The sequence below is a fragment of the Chelmon rostratus genome, chromosome 22 (genome assembly GCF_017976325.1).
Source record: "Chelmon rostratus isolate fCheRos1 chromosome 22, fCheRos1.pri, whole genome shotgun sequence".
Lineage (NCBI taxonomy): Eukaryota > Metazoa > Chordata > Actinopteri > Chaetodontiformes > Chaetodontidae > Chelmon > Chelmon rostratus.
Window position 1 is genome coordinate 20,255,687 of NC_055679.1, and position 21,711 is coordinate 20,277,397.

At 40.8% G+C, this 21,711-nt stretch overlaps 1 protein-coding gene across 1 annotated transcript in view; it reads right to left on the reverse strand.

Annotated features, from left to right (window-relative positions):
• Window positions 1-1,927: 1,927 nt before the first annotated feature.
• Window positions 1,928-21,711, reverse strand: part of ptpro (protein tyrosine phosphatase receptor type O) — a 20,877-nt gene continuing 1,093 nt past the window's right edge. The window contains exons 2-15 of the mRNA XM_041963798.1: window positions 21,682-21,711; window positions 20,995-21,115; window positions 19,673-19,741; window positions 17,195-17,278; window positions 13,401-13,436; window positions 12,856-12,937; window positions 12,430-12,520; window positions 11,854-11,930; window positions 11,468-11,602; window positions 11,047-11,169; window positions 10,757-10,911; window positions 9,009-9,144; window positions 5,979-6,103; window positions 1,928-5,492 (exon numbers count right to left, since the gene is read on the reverse strand). The exon at window positions 21,682-21,711 is cut by the window's right edge and continues 109 nt beyond it. Coding sequence (XP_041819732.1) covers window positions 5,999-6,103; window positions 9,009-9,144; window positions 10,757-10,911; window positions 11,047-11,169; window positions 11,468-11,602; window positions 11,854-11,930; window positions 12,430-12,520; window positions 12,856-12,937; window positions 13,401-13,436; window positions 17,195-17,278; window positions 19,673-19,741; window positions 20,995-21,115; window positions 21,682-21,711 — 1,244 coding nt within the window. The 3' untranslated portion in view covers window positions 1,928-5,492; window positions 5,979-5,998. The remainder of the gene's footprint in view (window positions 5,493-5,978; window positions 6,104-9,008; window positions 9,145-10,756; window positions 10,912-11,046; window positions 11,170-11,467; window positions 11,603-11,853; window positions 11,931-12,429; window positions 12,521-12,855; window positions 12,938-13,400; window positions 13,437-17,194; window positions 17,279-19,672; window positions 19,742-20,994; window positions 21,116-21,681) is intronic.

The following is a 21,711-nucleotide window of genomic DNA, read 5'->3' on the forward strand; positions in this document are numbered from 1 at the left end:
TTCAGTATAATGAATGTTTTCACAGCTTGAATCTGTCGGTACAACAGAGTCATGTCACCGAGCTGATCTCTGATCAGTCATTTACAGTTCCAGCCTTTTCTCACCTGGTGGAGAGAAAACACTGTGTGATTGTTAGTTTGCTCAAAGCTAAAACAGGAAAACGCAAACAGACCAAAGATAATCACTAAACATCAAAGTAAACCATACAGAATTCTCCCAGTGCATTTAGATTAGAGTAATACAGTTCAGGGGATGTTTGCAGTATTAACAGTAACGTGAGACATGCAGGTGGAGTCTAGTTATACTCGTCATAGTTATAATTATAGTTCTACTGTTTAGTTCAGTGGAAATCAACAGCAAATAAAACAGAGCAGAGGGGTTAGCATGACTCTTCTGAAATGTACAGAGTATTAAATTAACTATGTGAGTCGTTATAATATCAGTAATTCTGCCCTTCAGTTATTGATTTAGGTTTGTTCACCTTTACTCGTTGGTGCTGGACACAAATCGCCTCACGCTCTTTATTCCAACACCGGCAACAAAATACGACCAAAAACCACCAGTTAGCAAAAAAATCTTTTCCACATTGACACTAGTGAATAACGCCGTGACTCTTTTCCACTTCTGTCGAGCAGCTTAAAGCATCAGATCATCCGGTCGCTGGAGAAAACATTAAATATACAGTCAGATATAAATATGTGTATGTAAGAAGTGACAAACGTGACATTGATTGTATGGATTCTGTTTCCATTGTCTCAGATCATTTTCTGGGTCGAGAGTAATGGAAGTCAACGGTGAAAGAAATGTTAGTTTGAACTGTAGCACAACACTGTAATTGTACTAATGATGAAGGCTGAGTAGTTTCCAGTTTGTGGATAATCGCTGCTGTTATTGAGTTTCTGTTAGTGAACTGTCCTCGCACCCGAACAGGTCAACAGCCAATCAGAAAGAAACACTAGAGACAATTTACTGTTAACATGTATTTGTATAGTTTTCATGGTGCCTTTTCCACATAAATCTGCTCATTCTGCAATAAAACGTTGATAAAAATCATTTCATATCGTCTCTGTGTTCATTGACCTGATCGAGCTGCCGGACCTGAAGATGACTCGACTGAACGGTGAGCTTCACTTTTCATTTAATAATATAATCAGCACAAGTGAGTCATTAATTATGATACACTACAATTACAAATTCACCAGTTCAGACAAATGTATTAAATGGCAGACAGCTAGCTAGCTAGCTAGTGGGTAGCTCAGTAGCTGTTAAGTGTAAATGAAGAGTTGTGAGAATATTCAAGTTAATATTTCTGTCACATTATCATCATTTTAAGGTTTTAACCATGAAAGTTTTGAATTGAGACCTTCAGGATTCAGTCTGTAAAGCTAATGTTATGTTAGCTTATGCAGCTAAAGCACAGGACTGTGCATTAGGCGTCGCTGTCAGATGTGATTGTCGGTTTATTATGACGAGTAGCTCGCTGTGCTGCTACGACTCATTACACTCGACTGTCAAACATTTCTTTTTGATTAATACAAATTAATATATGAGGAGTGTGAAAAACAGGCTTTCTGTGTTTGTAGCAGTGACTCAAGTTATAACTGATTTTGGGATCGTAACAGATTTAATGAAACACTTAAAATATGAGTGAGTAGAAGTGTACTAATAATAACTGTAGTATCTTTAACAAGATGGAATAAACTAGTAAAATAAATTTAAGTTAAGTAGATTAAGTAGATAGACGTATGTAGACCACCAATGAGGAAGAGACAGAAACCACCCTTAGTGCTGCCCAGAATGTTGCACTGAGATGTTGTCTTGATTCAGGATTCAGGACTTGAGTCGCTCGTAGTTTTACCGCAGGTCCTGTTTGAATTGACGTTTTGTAGTTTGTACACAGAAACTGAAACATGATAAATGTAACTGCAACATTTTATTTTATTCCAACACACACACATTAAAACTCTGTGACAATGATCCGAGTTCACGATCATCCCTCAAATTTTAAGTGACACAATGCACGAGAATGGCACCAATGACGTACAAGTTGGACTGGACACACACTAAGCAAGAGAAAGAATTGTAGAAGAGTGTACAGTGCTGAGCTTTCATACTTTCACTGTTTGTCTTGGACATTTTGTTTGACAGTCGTACCGAAGCGAGTCCACGCGACGTTTTCCCGACAGCCGAACCCCCAAACGTCCGAAAAGCCAACTGTCGTAGTGATGAGAGGACTTCTGGCTCAGGTAATGATTCACATATACAACAACTTTTCAAAAACAAACCTCTAAAGCAACATTTCCACAAGAATTACTCTGTAATGACGAGTAGAAACAGAATAGTTAAGCAGTAGTAGTATGTACAGTACATCTGATATCTAACAGTGAAATGGAACCTATTTCAGATCGAGTGGCGACCGAACCGACCAACAGGTAAAGACTTCAGGTGTCCCAACCACAAGGCCACAATGACGGATCATTTTAGTGTCCAACGGCCTTTTTACACACATTCATGGATTTTTCCTTTTTTTTCTTTTTACAAATCGGATACAAGGTGTGGTCAAAATAACAGAAACAGCCGTCAGAAGCAGCTTTTCCTTTTAGTACGTTTTTTGGGCGCTGGATCAAATTTTGATGTTAAAATGAAAACTAAAGTAGGAATCCAAAAGTTTTTTTTTTCCAAATTAGTAACAAGATGAAAACTTTCCCTGGCTGTAATTAAAGCTGTGGTGAATCTGAATGTGATGAGTTTTTATTGTGTATACGTTTAATTTTGTTTTTTTTAAAGGTAAAATTTGCATGCGGCTGACGAGATTAAAAAAAAAAACAAACCTTGATCGCTTGTTGCTTTTTGGTGTTTTATTCCCTCCCACTGGCAGAACCGATGTAGAAACAGTTAAAATCAGAGTGAATATTTTACTGGAGCTTTAACGTGTCAGAGAAAAGAAGCCGCTCGGCTCTCGGCTGTTATTCTGACGACACCTTTCACATCCTGAACTGAGTGTAAAAGTCGAGGTCGACCGCTCACCTGCTGCGAAGACTTTCTCTACAGTCAGAAGGAAGAGACAAACGCTTTCTGTTGTCCTTCAGTACAAAGACAGAAAAAACTGTTGATCTGATAACGAACGCGATGCTGCAGGAAAAGATTTGATCGTTGTGTTGAAGACAGATACGCAGCCGAGCCACAGCGTTCACTTCTTCAATGATTTTAAGTTTTTAATGTTTTCACTGATTCTGTTAACGCCAAAAGTTTCAAAACATCTTTCTGTCATTTTGGTCATTTTATCCCTAAATGAACCCAAATCACAAAAATGATTGACAGTAAATGGAAGTAGAGCAGATAATGGAGGAGAATGAGGAGGAGAACTTTGAGAACGTGATCTTTGGGAATGTTAAACCACGTTCTGCGATCAGAACAGATTTGCGTCAGATTTTGAGATAAAACAAAAATTTTTGGGTGGTAACCAAACTGCATGTGTATGAATCTTTGGGGCACTTTGCCAAATTTTAATAGTTATAATAGTAAAATCATAAGGATGTAAAACCAAACTCTTCCAATGGAAATCTGTTTAAAGTTTAGCCTCATGTTCATTTCACGCTTTGGCATTTAAGTAAAATTTATACTTGAATACCAAATTTTCTGACACAAATTTAGAAATTCCTTTCGAAACGTTTGTGATCTAAGCTCTGTTTCTTGGTATTTGGGTTGCTGTCCCAAATGTTCTATTAAATTTGGGCTCTATAATCTAAAACCTTTGGGCTTCGGCTCTGACCTCAGTGGATATTTTTGACAAAATTTGGGGATTAATAAAAGAATCCACAGTTCTGTACCAAAGGCCAAACTTTGGGCAACTATAACAAACTGTTTTCTGTGTTTGCTCTTGAGGCTCGGTTACGTTTCAGGGCAGTTTTTCTCTCATGAATTACAGTTGCAGCTTTCTGTGTTGATCATTTCATGGAAGAAAGATACTGAAATGGTGCCTGTGGCCTCAGACGGGCTCTGAAGGGAAACTCCAGATCTTGATTTCATTTCGTGGTGGTTTTGGCAGCCTCTCTTCTGTCTTCAGATACTGTCAGCGATGATCCATTTTTCTGCTGTTTGTCTCCACAGCGCTGCTGCAGCCGATGAGATCGCAACCCTCCGAGGGTGAAAACCTCTCCGCTGGTCGAAAGTTAATCTTCAGACGGAGATCCTCCGTCAGAAAGACGGGCGAGTACCGAGCGTCGCGGCAGAGTGAGTCCTGCCGGGTCAGAAGCAGCAGCGGCAGGAAGTCTTCCCTTCTTCTGTCGGCAGGTCGGGCGGCGCCGAGGCCTCAGTGCAAATACAAACTACAGCTCTACGACCACGGTCTCTAAACCGGCCTCGACGCGCCCGACAGCATCGGGACAGCGATGTGAGGCACTCGTGTTTCCACAGAAAGGCGTTCGGCCCCTTCGACTGCTTTTGTGCCCTTTAGTTCTTGTGCAGACCCAGCAAACATTCAGACGTTTAAAGGTGGATTTCACAGACGGAGTAAAAAGTTCGGACGTCGTAAGTAGTCCAGCAGCATTTAGTGAAATTAGTACCAAAATCCTTTTCTGCTGAAACTTTCTTTGAAGTGTTGAAGCTGAAATCGGGAACAGCAGCACAAATGTGCTCATTTTTCAACGAGGCGACACAAATAAGTTTTGACGGAGCTCAACCGGGACAGAAACGTTAAGTTCCTCCAGCATGACGACTGTTCGTTAACTAATCAATTAAAAATCAGCTTCAACAGGCCGAAACACAAATTTTGTGCTCATTTTCCAAAACTGGCTCCTTCGTCGAATGCTTGCTGGGTTCTTCCGGTGCAAATCGTCTGTGCAGCAGTCCTGGCAGTTAGTTAGCATGTTAGAGCAGTTGTGTTTGTAATACTTCACATGTTATAGTCCCGTTCTGTTCGCTTTGTCTGGCAGTGCGTCACGTTGCGATCTACGACTCCTGCGTCATAAAAAGCCAGGAAAGCTGCACGCTGCGGAGAGGTGAACACTTTTAACGATGCAAAACACTAAAAACTAACGAATGATACATGACGTCGGAAGTGGAAGAAGAGGCCAGTGTGCTTGCTGGTTTTTCAGCTACTCCTGAGATTAAAAACAAATCAAATGAAAAACTGCTGACTCAGTTCCACCGACTCGTCGCCTCACGTCGTCCGAACGAGGACGGACGCAGTGTAGACATCCAATCGCAGGACGGAGCTCGTTAACGCTCCTCCGGCTCCACCCACCCCACGTTGACGTGAATCAGTCCAATTCAGAGGGCAGGCTGTGGTTCAACATGTTGGTCAGTCAGTGAAGGCTCCTTAAGGCAAATCTCCATCCATGCTTTAACACCAATTCAACAAAAAAAACTGGATTTTTTTTCTTGTGCCGTCGAGATGTTCTGCTGTTTGTTTTTAGACACTGATGATGAAGCGGATCTTCTTCTGCAGAGAATGGATGCCTGAAGCACAGGAGGTTGGGTGAGTTTGCAGCCTGCAAGACAAGGAAAAGGGGTTTAGTAAAAGTGATTTTTCAGTTTTGACTGAACACAGATGGAGAATAATAAATTATTCTATAGTATAACATTAAAGAGTTCTGGAAACCTTTGAAAATATTAGAAAATGATTGGGAAACTGCAGATTAGTAAAAGTAAAGACTTCCCAGTAACATTGTACTTAACTCCCCCTGTTAATCTGATCGATTATATAAACATGTAATCAATCAATGTTAGAACTTCTCCTGAAGACATTTTATATTATCACAGCTGTTTCTACAGCAGCCTCCACTTAATAAACTCTTTGTTCTAGTCATTTATTACCTGTTTTTATACCGATAAAACACGATCATACCGGGAGTCAAAGGAAAAGTGTTTTCTTGTTAGTTCCTGTTTGTTGCAGTGTTTCTAACAGAAACTGAATATTCTGAGTTTGTTCAAAGGAAACGAAGAAGAAAAAGAAGAAGAAGAGCGCGTGGACTCACGTCTGGAGGAGCCTCCATCATTATGTCTTGCTGGCGTTCTCGTAGATGACGTCAGAGGTGATGGACTGCTGCTTCTTCTTCTGCCACATCAGCAGGATGCACTGATGGATGAACACGTACTGCTCCTGCAGAGACCAGAAAGCTCCGCCGGTCAGAGCGTCATGCCGCAAACGTTCTGCTTCATTTCAACTTCTACGAACGTTTTCACGCCCATTGACTCACTTTACATCTTGGTTTGATTCATCTGAGCTGATGTGAACTCATGTGTGGACTAAAACAACCACAGAGACCCACTAGAGCAGACATGTCCAAAGTCCGGCCCCCGGGCCAATTGCGGCCCGTGGACAATTTTTTACCGGCCCGCGGCCTCTATCATGAAATCAATAATATGCGGCCCGCCAGCACTGTTGACCACAGTATAAAATACATGTGTACAAAAAGCTATTTGTCATTTCACCAGAAGATGGCAGTAGCCCTGTGGCCGCACTCTGGCCGCCGTGACCCTTGGCCTTGCGTGATCGTTTCAGCCCAGCCCATTTCTAACATGGCGACTGTAAACAAAAAAAGGAAAGTTGACCGCGAGGGCCGCCGCTTCCAGGACAAGTGGAAATTTGAGTATTTTTTCACTGAAATACGAAACAACTGTGTCTGCCTAATTTGCCAAGAGACTGTGGCTGTTTTCAAGGAATTCAACATCAAGAGGCACTACCAGACGAAACATGCTAGCTACGACAAGCTAACTGGGAACGAACGCAGTGAAAAAGTGAAGCAACTGGAAGCTGTTTTAACGGCACAGCAAAGCTTTTTCACGAGAGCCCGTGAGTCAAATGAAAATGCCACAAAGGCAAGCTACGAAGTGGCAACGCTGATTGCAAAGCACTGCAAACCTTTCACTGAGGGTGAATCTATTAAAGACTGTGTAATGAAAATGGTTGAGAAAAATTGTCCCGCGAAGAAGCAAGAGTTTGCCAATATTTGCCTGGCTCGTAATACTGTGGTACGGAGAATTGAAGACGTTTCATTAGATATTAAGAGACAGTTAGAGGCAAAAGGAACTGAGTTTGACTTTGTCTCGTTAGCGTGCGATGAAAGCACGGATGCGTCCGACACCGCTCAGTTACTGATCTTTTTAAGAGGAGTGGACAATGACATGAACGTGAGTGAAGAGCTTCTGGACCTCCAGAGTCTGAAGGGCCAAACAAGAGGAACGGATTTATTTGTTTCTGTTTGTTCCACCGTAGATGACATGAAACTACAGTGGAATAAAGTCACCGGGATTATTACGGACGGCGCACCTGCCATGGCTGGCGAGCGGAGTGGATTATCAAGCCTTGTCTGTAACAAAGTCAGCGAAGAAGGAGGCAGCGCCATTAAACTCCACTGTATTATTCATCAAGAAGTTCTCTGTGCCAAATATTTGAAGTATGATAATGTTATGAAACCGGTGATAAAGACTATTAATTATATTCGCTCCAAAGCGCTGTGCCACCGCCAGTTTCAACAGTTTCTTCTCGACATCCAGGCTGAATACGGAGATGTTTTGTATCACACCGACGTAAGGTGGCTCAGTCGGGGGTCCGCGCTGCAGCGCTTCTTCTCTCTCAGGGAGGAAATTGGACAATTCTTGACTAAAAAGGGACAACCCATGCCACAATTAAATGATCCTGTTTGGCTGGCTGATTTGGGATTTTTAGTTGACATAACGCGACATCTGAATGCGCTGAACACAAGCCTTCAAGGGCAAAATGCAGTGGTAAGCCAACTGTATTCACACATCAAAGCCTTTCGGACCAAGCTGCTACTTTTCCAAAGACACCTGTCACAGGCGCAGCCCAATACCGCACATTTCCCGTCGCTGCAGGAAATTGTGACCAGTTTCCCACAGATCAATATCAGTGCGCAAATGACAAAGTATGCAGCAGACATCTCATCTCTGGTTGAGGAGTTTCAGCAGCGCTTTCGGGACTTTGCAGCTATTGAAAAGGAGATCACGCTTTTTTCCTCTCCTTTCTCCGTGGACCCTGATGACGCTCCAGACCACCTGCAACTGGAGCTCATTGAGCTGCAGTGTGACGCCGAGCATCGCAGTCGGCACCAACAGCTCCCTCTTGTCAACTTCTACCGCCAGCTGGATGAAGGCAGGTTCCAAGCAATTCGGACATTTGCTAAGAAAATGCTGAGCTTGTTTGGCTCCACATACATGTGCGAGAAGACATTCTCCGTTATGAACATTAACAAGAGCCGCATGAGGACGAGACTGAGTGACTCTCACCTGCGTGACGTCTTGCGCATCAAAACCACTGCTCTTGAGCCAGACCTGGACTACATACTGCAGTCAAGATCCCAGTATCACCCTTCACATTAGTGCAGGCAAGATTTTTGTTAAGTCCTCTGAGTTGAATAAATTCTTAAATCTCAGTTAATTAATTTTTTTGTGATGGTCAAAATCACAGTTTGAATATGCAGTGATCATTGTTTTGTTTTCAGCACTGTTCCTACAGTGAGCATATAATATGTAATGTTTCACATGAACTTAGATATCCTTGATAGTTTTCTTAATTTTTTGTGGTTTGTGATTTCGGTAAAAACCTAAATGTAAAAAAAAATGTAAAAGTAAAAGTATGCCATTTGTAATTAAAAAAATCCCAAAAAGTTAATTTGTATTTAATGTTAATGGTTCAAAGAATGTCAGGCTAAATAGTCGGCCCCCACACATTTTCACCTTACCAAATCTGGCCCTCTTTGCAAAAAGTTTGGACACCCCTGCACTAGAGGAAGTGGTCTGGAGCGGTTCATCGGTGGTGGGAATTAAGTTTGAGCAACACAGGCTCCTGTAGCCAGCTGTGCTTTGCATTCTGGGAAACTGATGAGCGAACTCAGCAGCTGTTAGCAGCTAGGCGGAGAATGCATGGAGGTCTGATCTTGGATGTTTCTGGCTTCTTCAGGCCCAGACCTGAACAAACCAAGTTCAGGTCTGGAAACACTGTGTGTTCTGGAAAGTGTAGAGAGAGATGCAGTGTGTGTGTTCACCTCAGTCTGGACCATGGACAGACGGTGTGATCGCATCTCCGACACCATGCCCAGGATGTCTGCAAACTCGTGTTCTCTGATGTGCTGCATCAGACGATCCAGAGCGATGAACGTCCCCGTCCGGCCGACTCCAGCACTGAACCACAGACACAGACAGACCGTCATCAAACCCCTGCTGTTATTATCAGATCGACACGGTCCAGGAGTCACGACGCCAACCAACGGGAGTCAAAAACACCATAATGGACATGACATCATCGGTATAATAGCATTTTTATGGCTGTTAGCTGTCAGGATGTGATCTCGACTTCCTGCTCTGTGACTCAGTGTCTCTGATTTGGTTCTGAACGTTTCAGCGTTCATGTAAAACGGACCCTGTAAATCAACACATTACACGTTCCCTTCCTGGTAATTTTACAGTGGAAGTCTGATCACAAGTGTAATAATAATAAATAAAACAGTAGCTAATAATGAAGCTAGTTGTGCTTAGATTGACTTGTTTAACCTAAAACTTTGGATTTTTTGTGGATATTGTTGCTCACACTCACGTTCATCTGGCTTCTTTCCTTTATAATACGTAGATTCCTGTTAGTGTTACAGGCTTTGATGCTAAATGCTACGTGTTAACTGTCATATCCTGTTAATTTACTGACACGATAAATGCAGTGTGTTAAACTTCTAATAGTTGGTAAAATGCTATCTGCAGGTGCGCTAATGTACTGATTAGCATATTAATATACTAAATGTTGCGTTTTTACACTTACAACAGTAAATATTATCAAGTGAACATGCTAACTGTACACATGTTAACATGATATGATTCAAAAATCCAGTATTGATCATGCTTGATGCTAAATAAAACACTTACTACAAGAAGGCTAACATGCTAACTCTTGAATGCAAACATACTAACATGACAAATACTGTATACTACATGACAGGCATGCTAACATGCTAATGTACTAAAAGTAGTACATTGCTATGCTAAAGTTTTTTGACACAAATGTCAGCATACTACCATGGTATGGATGTAAACGTGTTTCACATTCTAAACTAATCATGTTCACCTCTAGTAGATCTATAAATGTTAACTTTAGCAATAGCTAACATCAACACTTTGGCATGTTAACATTAGCATGTAGCCCAAAGCACGGCTGAACCTGACAAAGTCGGCCTTAGCACCCAGTCAGACCAGGAAGTGATGCAGGAAAATTAATTCATGTCCTCAAGAAACAGGAAGTTGTGTAAGTTTGGTGACGTGATAGATAGATAGATATACTTTATTTATCCCAAGCTGGGATAATGTAATGACTACTTTGAAGGGCTAGTTGGTGAGCTACTGCACGATAGCTGCTTCAATCAAGCTAAATTGCTAAGGATGAGTTAACGGTGTCTACTTGAGGCATACATGGAGCCTTGTTTGTCCCATGACTGCAGATATAGTTAAATAAAGTGAGAGTTATAAAAAACTGGACAGCACCAATTCAAAGGGAACCCAAAGCTGAACCTGAGATGTCCTAAAATAGCCACCGTACAGAAGATAAATGCTGTTGATTTAGGAAACAAGGTGTTTCCTCCAGCACCACCCTCAGGACAAATTCTACCTCAGTGGTAGTAAAAATCTGAGAATAAGAAAGTAGTCTTATCCATGAGTTGTTTTCTGATCTATAATAAACGTTACAGATGCGCTGCATGCTAGCATACTGTCAGCTTCAGGAACTGCATTCTCTACAGAGCCCCATCCTGACCTGCAGTGGACTATGATGGGGTCTTTGGTCCTGTTGGCCTGCTGACGGACGATGTGGACAAACTGCAGGATGCTTTCAATGGCGTTGACAGTGGGGACGCCGTGATCCGGCCACGAGGTGTAGTTCAGGTGGAGGACGTCCTGACTCTCATCAGCCTGCAGGGGGACACAAACATCTGATCTTACAGAAACTACATGAATGTAACAGGATGCTAATATTCTTAGAGCAGCTTCTGGTGGTTGATGGTGGACCCGGACCCCCGATCCTGTGGTTGAGAAACTGGTACTCACATATCCCAGTCTGAACTTCCTGATGGTCCACTCTGGAGACTCAGATTCAGACAGCATCTCAACACTGATCTCTCCATACATCACAGGCTCATCTGTGAATGGCCAGTAGTGATCACACTTCACCTGGAAACACACAATATGTATTAATAAATAAATTCACTGTTACACTCAAACATCATAACGTACGAATTAAAGCTGCAGAACAGCTGAAAACACAACGTGACATTTCATCACACGATGCTTATTCTGTTAAACATGATCTCATTGGATTATTGTGACTCATTCATGTAAAAGCAGGATTTTACTGCTGGAGTTTGTTGAAGTGGAGCTCATTTTCAACTATTTTTCAATTATTCTATTCCAAGTACCTCAGATTTGTACTTAAGTGCAGTACTTGTACTTGCAGTAATCAGAGACTCACCCTCCGCCGTTCGTTACACTGTGTGAGCATGACGATGATGGGAGATTTCTGCTGCAGAACCATCTTCCAGAAGTCATTGCGGGTTTCGGGCAGCGGCCCCTGAGTGGCGATGTACTCTTTAGCGTGTTTGTAGCCCTGCAGATCACACACACATCCACTGCTACTGTCAGAACCAACACACACATGAATGACCGAGGAGCAACAGAACACAGATGGATGATGGAACTTGAAGCAGGTTAGCTTTGAGTTCATTCACTTCAGCTCTTTCTCTTCTTCATCATCGTCTGTTGGCTGCAAGCAGCGGGGAAGAAGTACTCACATCTATTACTGAAGTAAAAGTAATACTGCAGTGTAGAAATACTCTCTGTCCCTTCAGTGAAACTCACTGGTATGTAGTTGGCATTAATGTAGTCTGAACCTTCGTCGTTGTGCATCGAGATCAGCTTCACCCGACTGAAGTCATCTGCAGGGAAATTTCAAAAGATTTCAAGTTCTCTATGTGACGCAGCCAAAGCAAACTCAAAGCAGCAACAGCAACACAAACAATAACACAAACAACATCACAAAACAATGTAAACAACAACACGAACATCAACTCAAAGATCAGCAACAACCACTTAAACATCAACACAAATATCAACACAAACAAAATCACATCAACAGAATCAACAACACAGCAACACAATTATGATCATCAACAACACAAACATGAACAAAAACAACAGAAACAACAACACAGCAACACAATTATGATCATCAACAACACAAACATGAACAAAAACAACAGAAACAACAACACAAGCATCAACATGTTCCGTGCTGACTGCTCTCATCAGTAGATTCTGCCTGACTTGTTTGAGTGAATATTGAACATATACGAAACAAACGAATGAAATAAAGGTATAAATGTGTTTCAGACAGTTTGGGGTTTCACCCATGATGCTTTGCTGACAGTGACTCACAGGGGAGGATGTTGGTGTATCTGTTCTTCGGCCTGTTGACGGGCATGTCTGCTGCATCATGGGAAAGATCCAGACCGACACTCTTCAGCTCCTGAAAAACAACATCTGTCAGACAGCTGCAGAATTCACTGCGTCTGTTAATGAACGAAGAAACGACTAAAAGTGAATTTGATCAGTTAAACGAAAACCGGCCTTGAAACAACAACTCAGACTTTCTAATTCATGTTTTTTTTGCATTTAATGCTAAATGCTTTTATTTTGAGGTGGTTTGCAACTTTTGTTTTGAAAGGCTCCATATAAATAACTTTTGTGTTTTTCTTTTTTTATTGGTTTTCTGTTTTTCATGATGATGCAGCAGAAATAATACAGCAGTGTTAGTGTGTGCGAGGCGTCAGTAGAAAAACACCAGCTGTGAAGTACTTTTACCTCAAACTGCAGAGAGAACTTGTAGGCCGAGTCTTTGCTCATTTCTTTGAAGTATGTGTCGAAGTCGTCCAGCTGCACAGGACTGAAACAAGACATGAGAGTGTCAGAAATACAGACATGAACGTGACGAAGGTTCGAGTTCAGGAGCAAAGACACACAAACAAACGTCCACTCACAAAATCACATTTCCATGAAATTCACTGACGATGTTTTCACATTTTAACGAGACGAGACGTCTCCTGATGGTCATTTACCTTTAAATTCACATCAAGGACAACGAAAACTCTCCACTTTTAACATCAGTGAATACAAGACTGATTATTAATCTTGTGTCTATTTACAGTATTATTGTCCAATCCGTCCATCTGTCTGTTTGTCTGTCTCAGTTTCACTTTAATCTGCTGGATTAAACTGTTTGGATGTTCTCGCTCTGGCTGAAGGCTGTATTTAGTGCGATGGCAGCACACACACACACACATACACACACACACACACTAAATAAATAAATACAGACAGCGCCACATGTTCTTGTTTAGTCTTGTTACCTTGTTAGCTTCCGTTTCTTTAACGCTGTCTTGCTCCTATAAAATACAAACATGTTGATAACTGACAACCATCCAGTCACTAACTGAATTACATCTTACTCTGCACTGTATCACAGTGATCCTACTCCACAGTTCACACCCTCCAGATGTGCAGATGTTAGGGTTTGACCAATGTGGGTTTTTAGAACCTTTATTGATGATGATACAGTATTTAAATTCCTAATAAAAGTTCAGATTTTTAGAATTAATTTGTTGATCGTCACCATGTTTTGTCATTCAGAATGTTTAAACCTGATGGTTCAACTCACCTTCAGGTTTAAACATTTTTAATTTCTGAGTTGAATCAACTCAGAAATCCACAGATATTCAGTTTTGTCCATAAAAAATGCAAACTGTACAATCATGAGGCACTAAATGAGAACATATTATTTCTGATCTGATTTAACAAAATGTATGGAAGTCTATGGCTGCTAATGTTCAAATTAAATCTTTCCATTTATCTGTGTTTTGTATGACAAAATTTAAAATGTGTTACATATTTATTTGTAAGTTATCATTTCGATTCTTAGAATACAAACTGGATATTTGTATCAGGTTCAGCTGGTTTCTAATGAAAGACGAAATGATTTGGCTTGTTTTTGGTTGAAATTTTCACATAACTATCTTTACATCATGGAAATTTTCATTTTAATTTTTCATTTTACATTCGAATTCAAAAGACTTCAGACTTCAAATTTCACTTTAATTTTCAAGTTTAATTTGCACATTTTCTACCAACTGGAAAATGAAAATATAAAGTCCATTTCAATTTCATTCAGTAAATACTATGAACGTTACTTGTCAATTCAGATTTAATTTGAATTTTAAAAGTAATTTTCATACATTAACTTAAAAACTGTAAATTAATTTAAAATGTTATATATCATGGAACAAATGGAAAGCGAAATTTCGTAGCCATTGACTTTGACAAAAGGCCTGAATGGAACCCATCGATCGGTCGAACCCCAGGAACAGTGTTAAAATAACTAATGAAATCACATCAGAGTAACGACGTCATGCTCAGTGATTCGTTGAAATCATCTAAAAAAAAAAACTGTCACTTGTTTTATACAAACATGCAGCCTTTTTACATTTACTGTAATTTATCTGTTACGCTTCATGCTTCTGTATCCTGAGAGTCAAATCTGGTCCTTGAAAGATTCACTCTGACTGTGTTACAGCTCTGAGCTCTGTAACACAGTCAGAGGAGCATCTTTAACCAGCAACATGCACTACGACATCTACGTCAGACAGAATATACGCTAAAAGCAGCACTACATACTGAACGTGTACTCCTGAAGAGGAAACCCTCAAAAAGAGGAAGACAGACAGCATGCAAACACCAAACATGGAGCAAAGCCATAGTTAGCATCAACAGTTAGCATCATGCTACATCCACCATGTTAGTAGAAACAGAGTCAGTGTGACTTTGAGAGTTCAACCACAGGCACAGCATTGCAAGACAAAGTTCAACATGTCAGAAAAATCGTCGCTGACTTCCTGTTTCCGCTGGAATCAACCTGGACTTCAAAGCGTTTTTTGTCTCAAAATGCAGCTTTCAAGTGTTTTACATTTAGATTTATGTCTTGTGATATTCTATGTTTTCTTCTTGTCAACAAATCCCATGTGCAGACTCAATCCAGAATGACCTGAATGTATCTAACGAGTATTGTGTGTATCAAAGCCTCATAGCTCTCTGAGCCATTGAGCTCCATTTAAACACATCAGTGAGCCTCACTGTTACTCTGGCTGACATGTTCCTTCATCACCGTGAGCACACACACTGTGGTTTATTCTGACTCAGTCCAACACACACCAAGTTAGAGTTTTCAGAAAATCAAGTGTTTTCGTTCATTTGAACCCTTGTCACATAGGGAGGAATTAACTCAGCTCCTCTCTAAATCTGGTGTTTCACAAGGCTCTGTTTTAGGGCCCTTGTTATAATCTAAAATGAATAAACTTTGTTCTGCTTGTCAACTGGCATCTAATATTCTATTTGCAGACAGGACTGTCTTTTATTATTGAAGTTATTAAAGTTTCTGCAAGAATGAAAGAAACAAATATAATTGTTGGTAGTTTGAAAAGATTAAGAAGTTCATGTTTGATCACTTTAATGACTCGAGTCAAATCAAATGGTAGTTCTTTTTTTAAGATTCCTCTGTGAGAAAAATAAACCAGTGATGTCTGATGGCTTGTGTAAATTACGGGCCTAAAACTGAGCCTTGTGGAATACCAGATGTAATGTCCAGGGACACCAGTTAGTTCCAGGACAGGGGACAATCTGATCATAAAGAAATCAGCAGAACAAGAAGATGGGCACTGCTAGCCACAGGTAAACTATAGAGCTAGTGCTGAGCTGCATGAAGGTCAACCACGTCAAGACTCCTCCCCAGAAAAGCAACAGCATTAGTCATTTCAGCATTGTGTTTATGTTCAAGTGCCAGCACCAGCTCCCTCTAGTGGCTGTGGCAGAGATGGCTCAGAGGCAAAGGAGGAAGTTTGGAGGTGTTATAGATCCACAAAGTCTGCATAAGAAGGAGTTCGGGATAAATGGATCCTCAACTGTAGCACCTGGGACTGCCGTTCAAAGTAAGCAGACGTGCATTTGCCAAACCAACTGGTTAGTCCTCGTCCTTGAAGACCCCTACCTGGAAAACTGAAACAACTTCTTCACCTCTGATAAAAAGCAGCCTAACAGCTTAATCCCCAAACTTTAACATGGGAAGCATCAGGGACTGTCCTGTGGGGAGCATGTCAATGTTAAATAAAAGAGCCCAAAATTGCACCTTGAGATATACCACGGCAGTGTTGTTTGGTAATTTCATGCTATTCCTTTAAAAAAGTAAAATATTTGAAACAAAAATCTAACCACTTGGAGGAAACCAGACAACTAGCAGACTGGTAGCTAAGTGGTTAGCACTGTGGCCTCGTGGCTCGAAAGTACTGGTTTGATTCCCAGGGTTTGCATGTTTTCCTCATGCTTGTGTATCTGAGGTCAGCTCTGGGTCGGTGGTCACTGGGCTGCCCCTCAGAGAACACATTTCACTACGCTGTACTGAGGATGACTACGTGACAATAGAGAATCTTCTTCTTCTAACATCACAAGTGTTCACATGAAGATAGAGTTAAATATCATCTGTACAAAAACAAAAATATGCTATACGTCCACTAACTCTCTATCCAAAAGGGAGAATGTTAGAGTCGAAGCTTGAGGTTCATCACATCTGTGAACAGTGTCATCTTTACTCTTTTCATGGGATTTGTTTCTAATAATAAACATACTGGCCTAAATACAACCTCCTCATCCTGTTTTAGAATTACACAACATCTTACACTTGTTTTCCTCAAATCAATATTTGAGGGCATTGAGACCATGAGTATCTGGAGTTGGCTTGGAGTGATGACTGTATATCATCTGCTTAAATATGAAAGTCTATATAGTTGTCTACTCATTAAGGGGAAGCATGCAAACAGAGAAAAGAAAAGGACCCAGAATCAAGCCTTGAGTTACACCACATCTGTGCATGAATTGTTGGTTTTGGTGTTTTCATGGGATTTGTTGACAGCATGAAAAATATAGAATGTGACCAGACTTCGTTAGTTCTGGATCCAGAGATGATCTGGTGGCTCTGCAATGAGGTCACTTAGGTTCAAATGGAGAGTAAAACAGTGTCTCTGATCAATACTGTGGGCTGTGGTTCCGCTAAGACATGCCCCTGAAGTGCAGTGTTTTTGGCCAGCAATTGCTTACTTACCAAGGATTAATATAAAAAGCCAAAAGATAGTCAGTCCAAAGGCAGGATGGCAGTAGGGTAAGGAAGGCAAAGAGGCTTCTTCGCCTGAAGGGGGTTCAAATAAAAAATAATAAAAACACACACAAGAAAAAATTAAGAGAAACAGACACCAGGGGGCGATAGGTTGGGGACAGAACATGGTGCTCCATTAGTAAAGAGGCACAGAGCGTCGAGAGCTTCACATTAGTGCTGAACACAGAGTTAATGCATCATGCAGCCTTTCAGAAAGTGTCCTGTTGTCTCTCTGGAGGACAACAGGAGTCTGTTTGCTGCTGGACGTCAATGGCTGCTCTGTCTCATTTAACAACCTCCAGCCAGAGTCTGTGACATCACTGCGGCCTCCCGGTCTGGCCCACAATGCAACACTCAGCCAGGACCCTCATCATGTATAACAGTCCACATGTTGTCAGTCCATGGTGACGTCAAACCACGTGACGGCCACCTTAACGAACCTGATGATCTCTAACATTTGTGTTGCTCGGGTCATGACCCCATTGATGCAGATACATGTAGGACGTCATCTTTGGATCTGTTTTTCCTCCACACCAGGGTTCAGCTTTCTGTTCCTGAATCTGACGCTGGAGAGTGGAAACACCTCTCGGACCTCCAGTTTTTTGATACAGACTGAATGATCTATCAGCAGTATTCAGCATCATATATAACTGCTTGTGTTTAGACAACATTGAACATTTGACAACTTTGCCTTCTTTTGTTAAATAAATTAAAAACTTTTGCAGCTAAAACATTTATTTTTCTCTAAAATGTTGAGAAAAGTATTGTTTTGGTGTCAGTGATGAAACCAGCTTCTGTGTCTGCATCAGTATAAAAGATTTTAAATGGTACTCAACTCTGTGGACGGAGAAAAGGGCTTATTAAAATATCTCGATATGCTAATTTTTATTGTAATGGGTCTTTTATTAGCTGAGAGAAATGCAGTAACAAGAAAGAAAGTAACATACTTTTGGAGAAACAATGACAAAAATTGGAATTAATCAATTAAGTTATATAAATTTTGGAGTCTGGGGAAGAAGAAGAATGTCTTGAAGTGCGTCGTATGTTTGATACTTTTTGTATTTGCACAGTTTTGTCTGCATGCACATGAAAGGATATAATATTCCTACTTCTCAAGCACAGGCATGTAAGTGGAGAAAAGAATCGGGCCTAGAATCAAGCCTTGAGGTACACCACATTGATAAACACAGTTTCTTTTATGTCTTTTCTTGAGATTTGTTGAGAAAAATAAAAATATTTTTGCCAAATACATCATTGACCTGTTTAACATATTACACAACATCTAACGCCGATTTTTCTCCAGTCGATACTGGAAGGCAACGAGACAACTCGTATCATTGTTGGCAGGAAGATTCAACTGCTTTCCACTTTCCATAAGCTTGATATTGTACACAACAGGTACAGTGCTGTTAACTGTTTTTCTCCTTTCAGTGATTTTATTGACATGAAGAGCTTCAGAGTTGGTGCATAAAGAAAAGTACTAAGATTATTGTCACCTTCATTCTTTAATACCTGACATTTCCAAATAGAAATGAGCACTTGGTGTGCAAAGAACATGTTTGATTTTACACATTGAACTGCATCAGTGGTGACATCACCTTCTGTCATCACATCCACACTGCTGCAACACATCGAACAGCGAGGTCTGCTGACATGCACAGTCAAAGCAAAAACACAACTCCACCGTCACAGTAAGAAGACGCTCGGACATGTGCATTTAGTGATGGAAAGTCAAATACAACAGCAGATGGAAGCCAAGGTTCTGCCTTAACTGACCGTCTTTCAGCTGTTATATTAATCACTAATCTCCAAATCTGAGTGTTTGTCATAAAAAGGACGTGAAGGACTGAATCTGATCCATCAGCCACGATATGGGAGACATTTTGGCCTCTTCCTTTCAAAGAGTCTAATTTCAAAGAATAAATGACTGAATTGTCATTTCTTGTTTTGTAGAACTTTACTCAGAAAGCAACATTTTGTCCCTTTAATCTGAGATTAAGGGAAATCCTGAGATTTCACCATCAACACACACCCCATTTCAGATGTTCCAAACAAAGCAGGCAAAGGGGAACTGGACTCATCAGCACCATCGTCGCCGCTCGCTGCTTAAAGCGCCACAGACGAGCTAAAATCTGTAACTATATGTTAAAATCCCTAATCTGGCACCACAATCCCCCGCCAGGCTGCTAATCTGACTCTGGGTCTTTCGAGGGTGTTTGCAGCGACAGGATTTGACATCCAAACTGAGGATGCGTGATTACTGATCCCCAATCTGCTCAGAAAACATCCAGTCAGGTCTCAGACTGTGAAGCGTTTCAATCATTTCCACCTTCAACCGTTTCATCCTCTCAGGTTCAGATTTGATTTACAGACGTTGTTGGAATATTTTATTGTGATGATGAAAAAACAAACGGAGGAGGATCCTACCAGTTATAGGGAAGTTTTCCGTCTCTTTCAAACGAAGCAAAATTGACAAAAGTCTCTGCACCACAATCTCTGAAACAGAAAACACCAAGAAACAAGTCACGCGAGTGAAAACAGCGGCCAGAGCTGCCTGAGGAAGTGGAAAATATTTGATGAGTAACCAGTAAAAAGAGGAAGTGAGCTGTAATGTATGAGCATGAAAATAACTGAAACCTAAAGTAAAAACTGAGCATGATACAGTAAGTTAAGAGTTGACTTGTGCTGGAGTTCCCATAAAGCACATTCTGAACATAGTGAATAAATTTGTGCACATGTGCAGAAGCCCAATCCTGACAAAAATATTTAAAATGACAAAAATACTTATGTTAAAGAAAAACGGAAGATACAACAAACACAAGATTGAGGTTGATGTACGATCCGGAGTCTGCACAGTGTGTCTTATTTTGAAATTTTACCAGATTCTTTACACTGTTCCTGTGACTGACTTCCTGTGTGGCTCGATGCAGAATCTGCACTTAACATTTTATCATTTTGAGTTTTCTACTTACAAAGTGAAAATTGTGACCATCTCAGAATTTTGCCCTGAAAAGGTAAAAACTTGGCTTGACTTGTAATTGACTTGAAAATGTTAAACTTTTGTCGTGTTTGTTTTGTACCGGTTTGATTCTGGCTCGACGTCTCGTTGCATGTCATACGATTTATTTTCCTTTCCTGTGTGTACATGTCCACATGTCACTGAGTCATAAAGGCAAAGCACCAAACAAGGATCTTTATAGTTTTTATGTGAATTCTGATGTTAAATTATTCGAGTAAATCAAATAAAAAACCCTCTTTTGTTTCGCTGAGATAAACATCCTCTGAAAGTCACCACATAACAAAAGGATTAAAGTGAAGGATAAAAATAATCCACCATCACTCACTATCTGACCATATACCCTAATCTGGTAACAGCCTCTTTACATATCTGAGACTCCAGCTGATGTTCGAACATGTGGCTGGGCATAAAAATCCAGTGTTTCATGCTGGTTCAGGACAACAGGAACTGGTTTATGTTCCTGAAGACTGAGAGTCACTGTGTCTAAGAACACAATGTGACATTAATTCTTGACGCTCTTAGAAACTACATGAGTTAGGAGGGTGTTGGCTGCAGAACAAACCCACTTCTGCTACCTCAACACTGAGGTTAGCACGTGACATGTGAGCTGTCCTTTCATTATTTCATTTAGCCTGCTAGCTACACAACTTAATTCCATTCATTTGAATCATTCTGGTGAAGGAATCGAGGGTTTTGTACCTGGTGGAGGTGTTCTAATGTAGTTTTGTACCTGCTCATCTGCAGATGCTTCTTGCGGAGGACCAGCAGAAACAGAACCAGCAGGCTGATGAGCAGGATGCTGAGGACAGCCAGAGCCGAGATCGCTGCTACGCTCGGGTTCATCTCTTTAGCTGCAAACACAGACGAAGTCTGCACAGTTACAAACCTTCCAGCAGCTCAAAGACAGAAGACCTCCCTTTCTAAGGGGGGTTTAATGTGAAACATCTGCATTTACCTATTAATAATGGTGTAAGTACACTATTTGAATGGGACTTCTAGGGATAACTGTCAGACAACACCATGTGTTGCAATGTGTCTTGGTACTTTAATGGCTTATTTGCTTTGTTTAAGGTGTTTTTAATATTACTGTCCACTGATTGGTTAAACCTGTTGAACACCTAAATACTAAGTAAGAATCCCTGAAAATTTCAGCTCTAACACAAATCAGAATCCTTAATAACATCTTAAACTCATAATCACTTGATTATTTGTCAAAACCTTCATGTTAATGTTTCAATTAAAAGGGAAATTAATTTTCACCTTTTCAGCTCTAAATTAAGGGATTTCTGGGGCCTCATAGTAAACACCTTGATTTAGGTGAAGGTGAAGAAGGTGAAGAAGCGTCTACATTGTTGTGGTGCTAAAGCAGTCCCTGCAATACAGGTAGAGTATCAGGTGAGAGGACAGCGCCACCTACCGACAGTGGTGATGGTAATGTGTGCAGGCT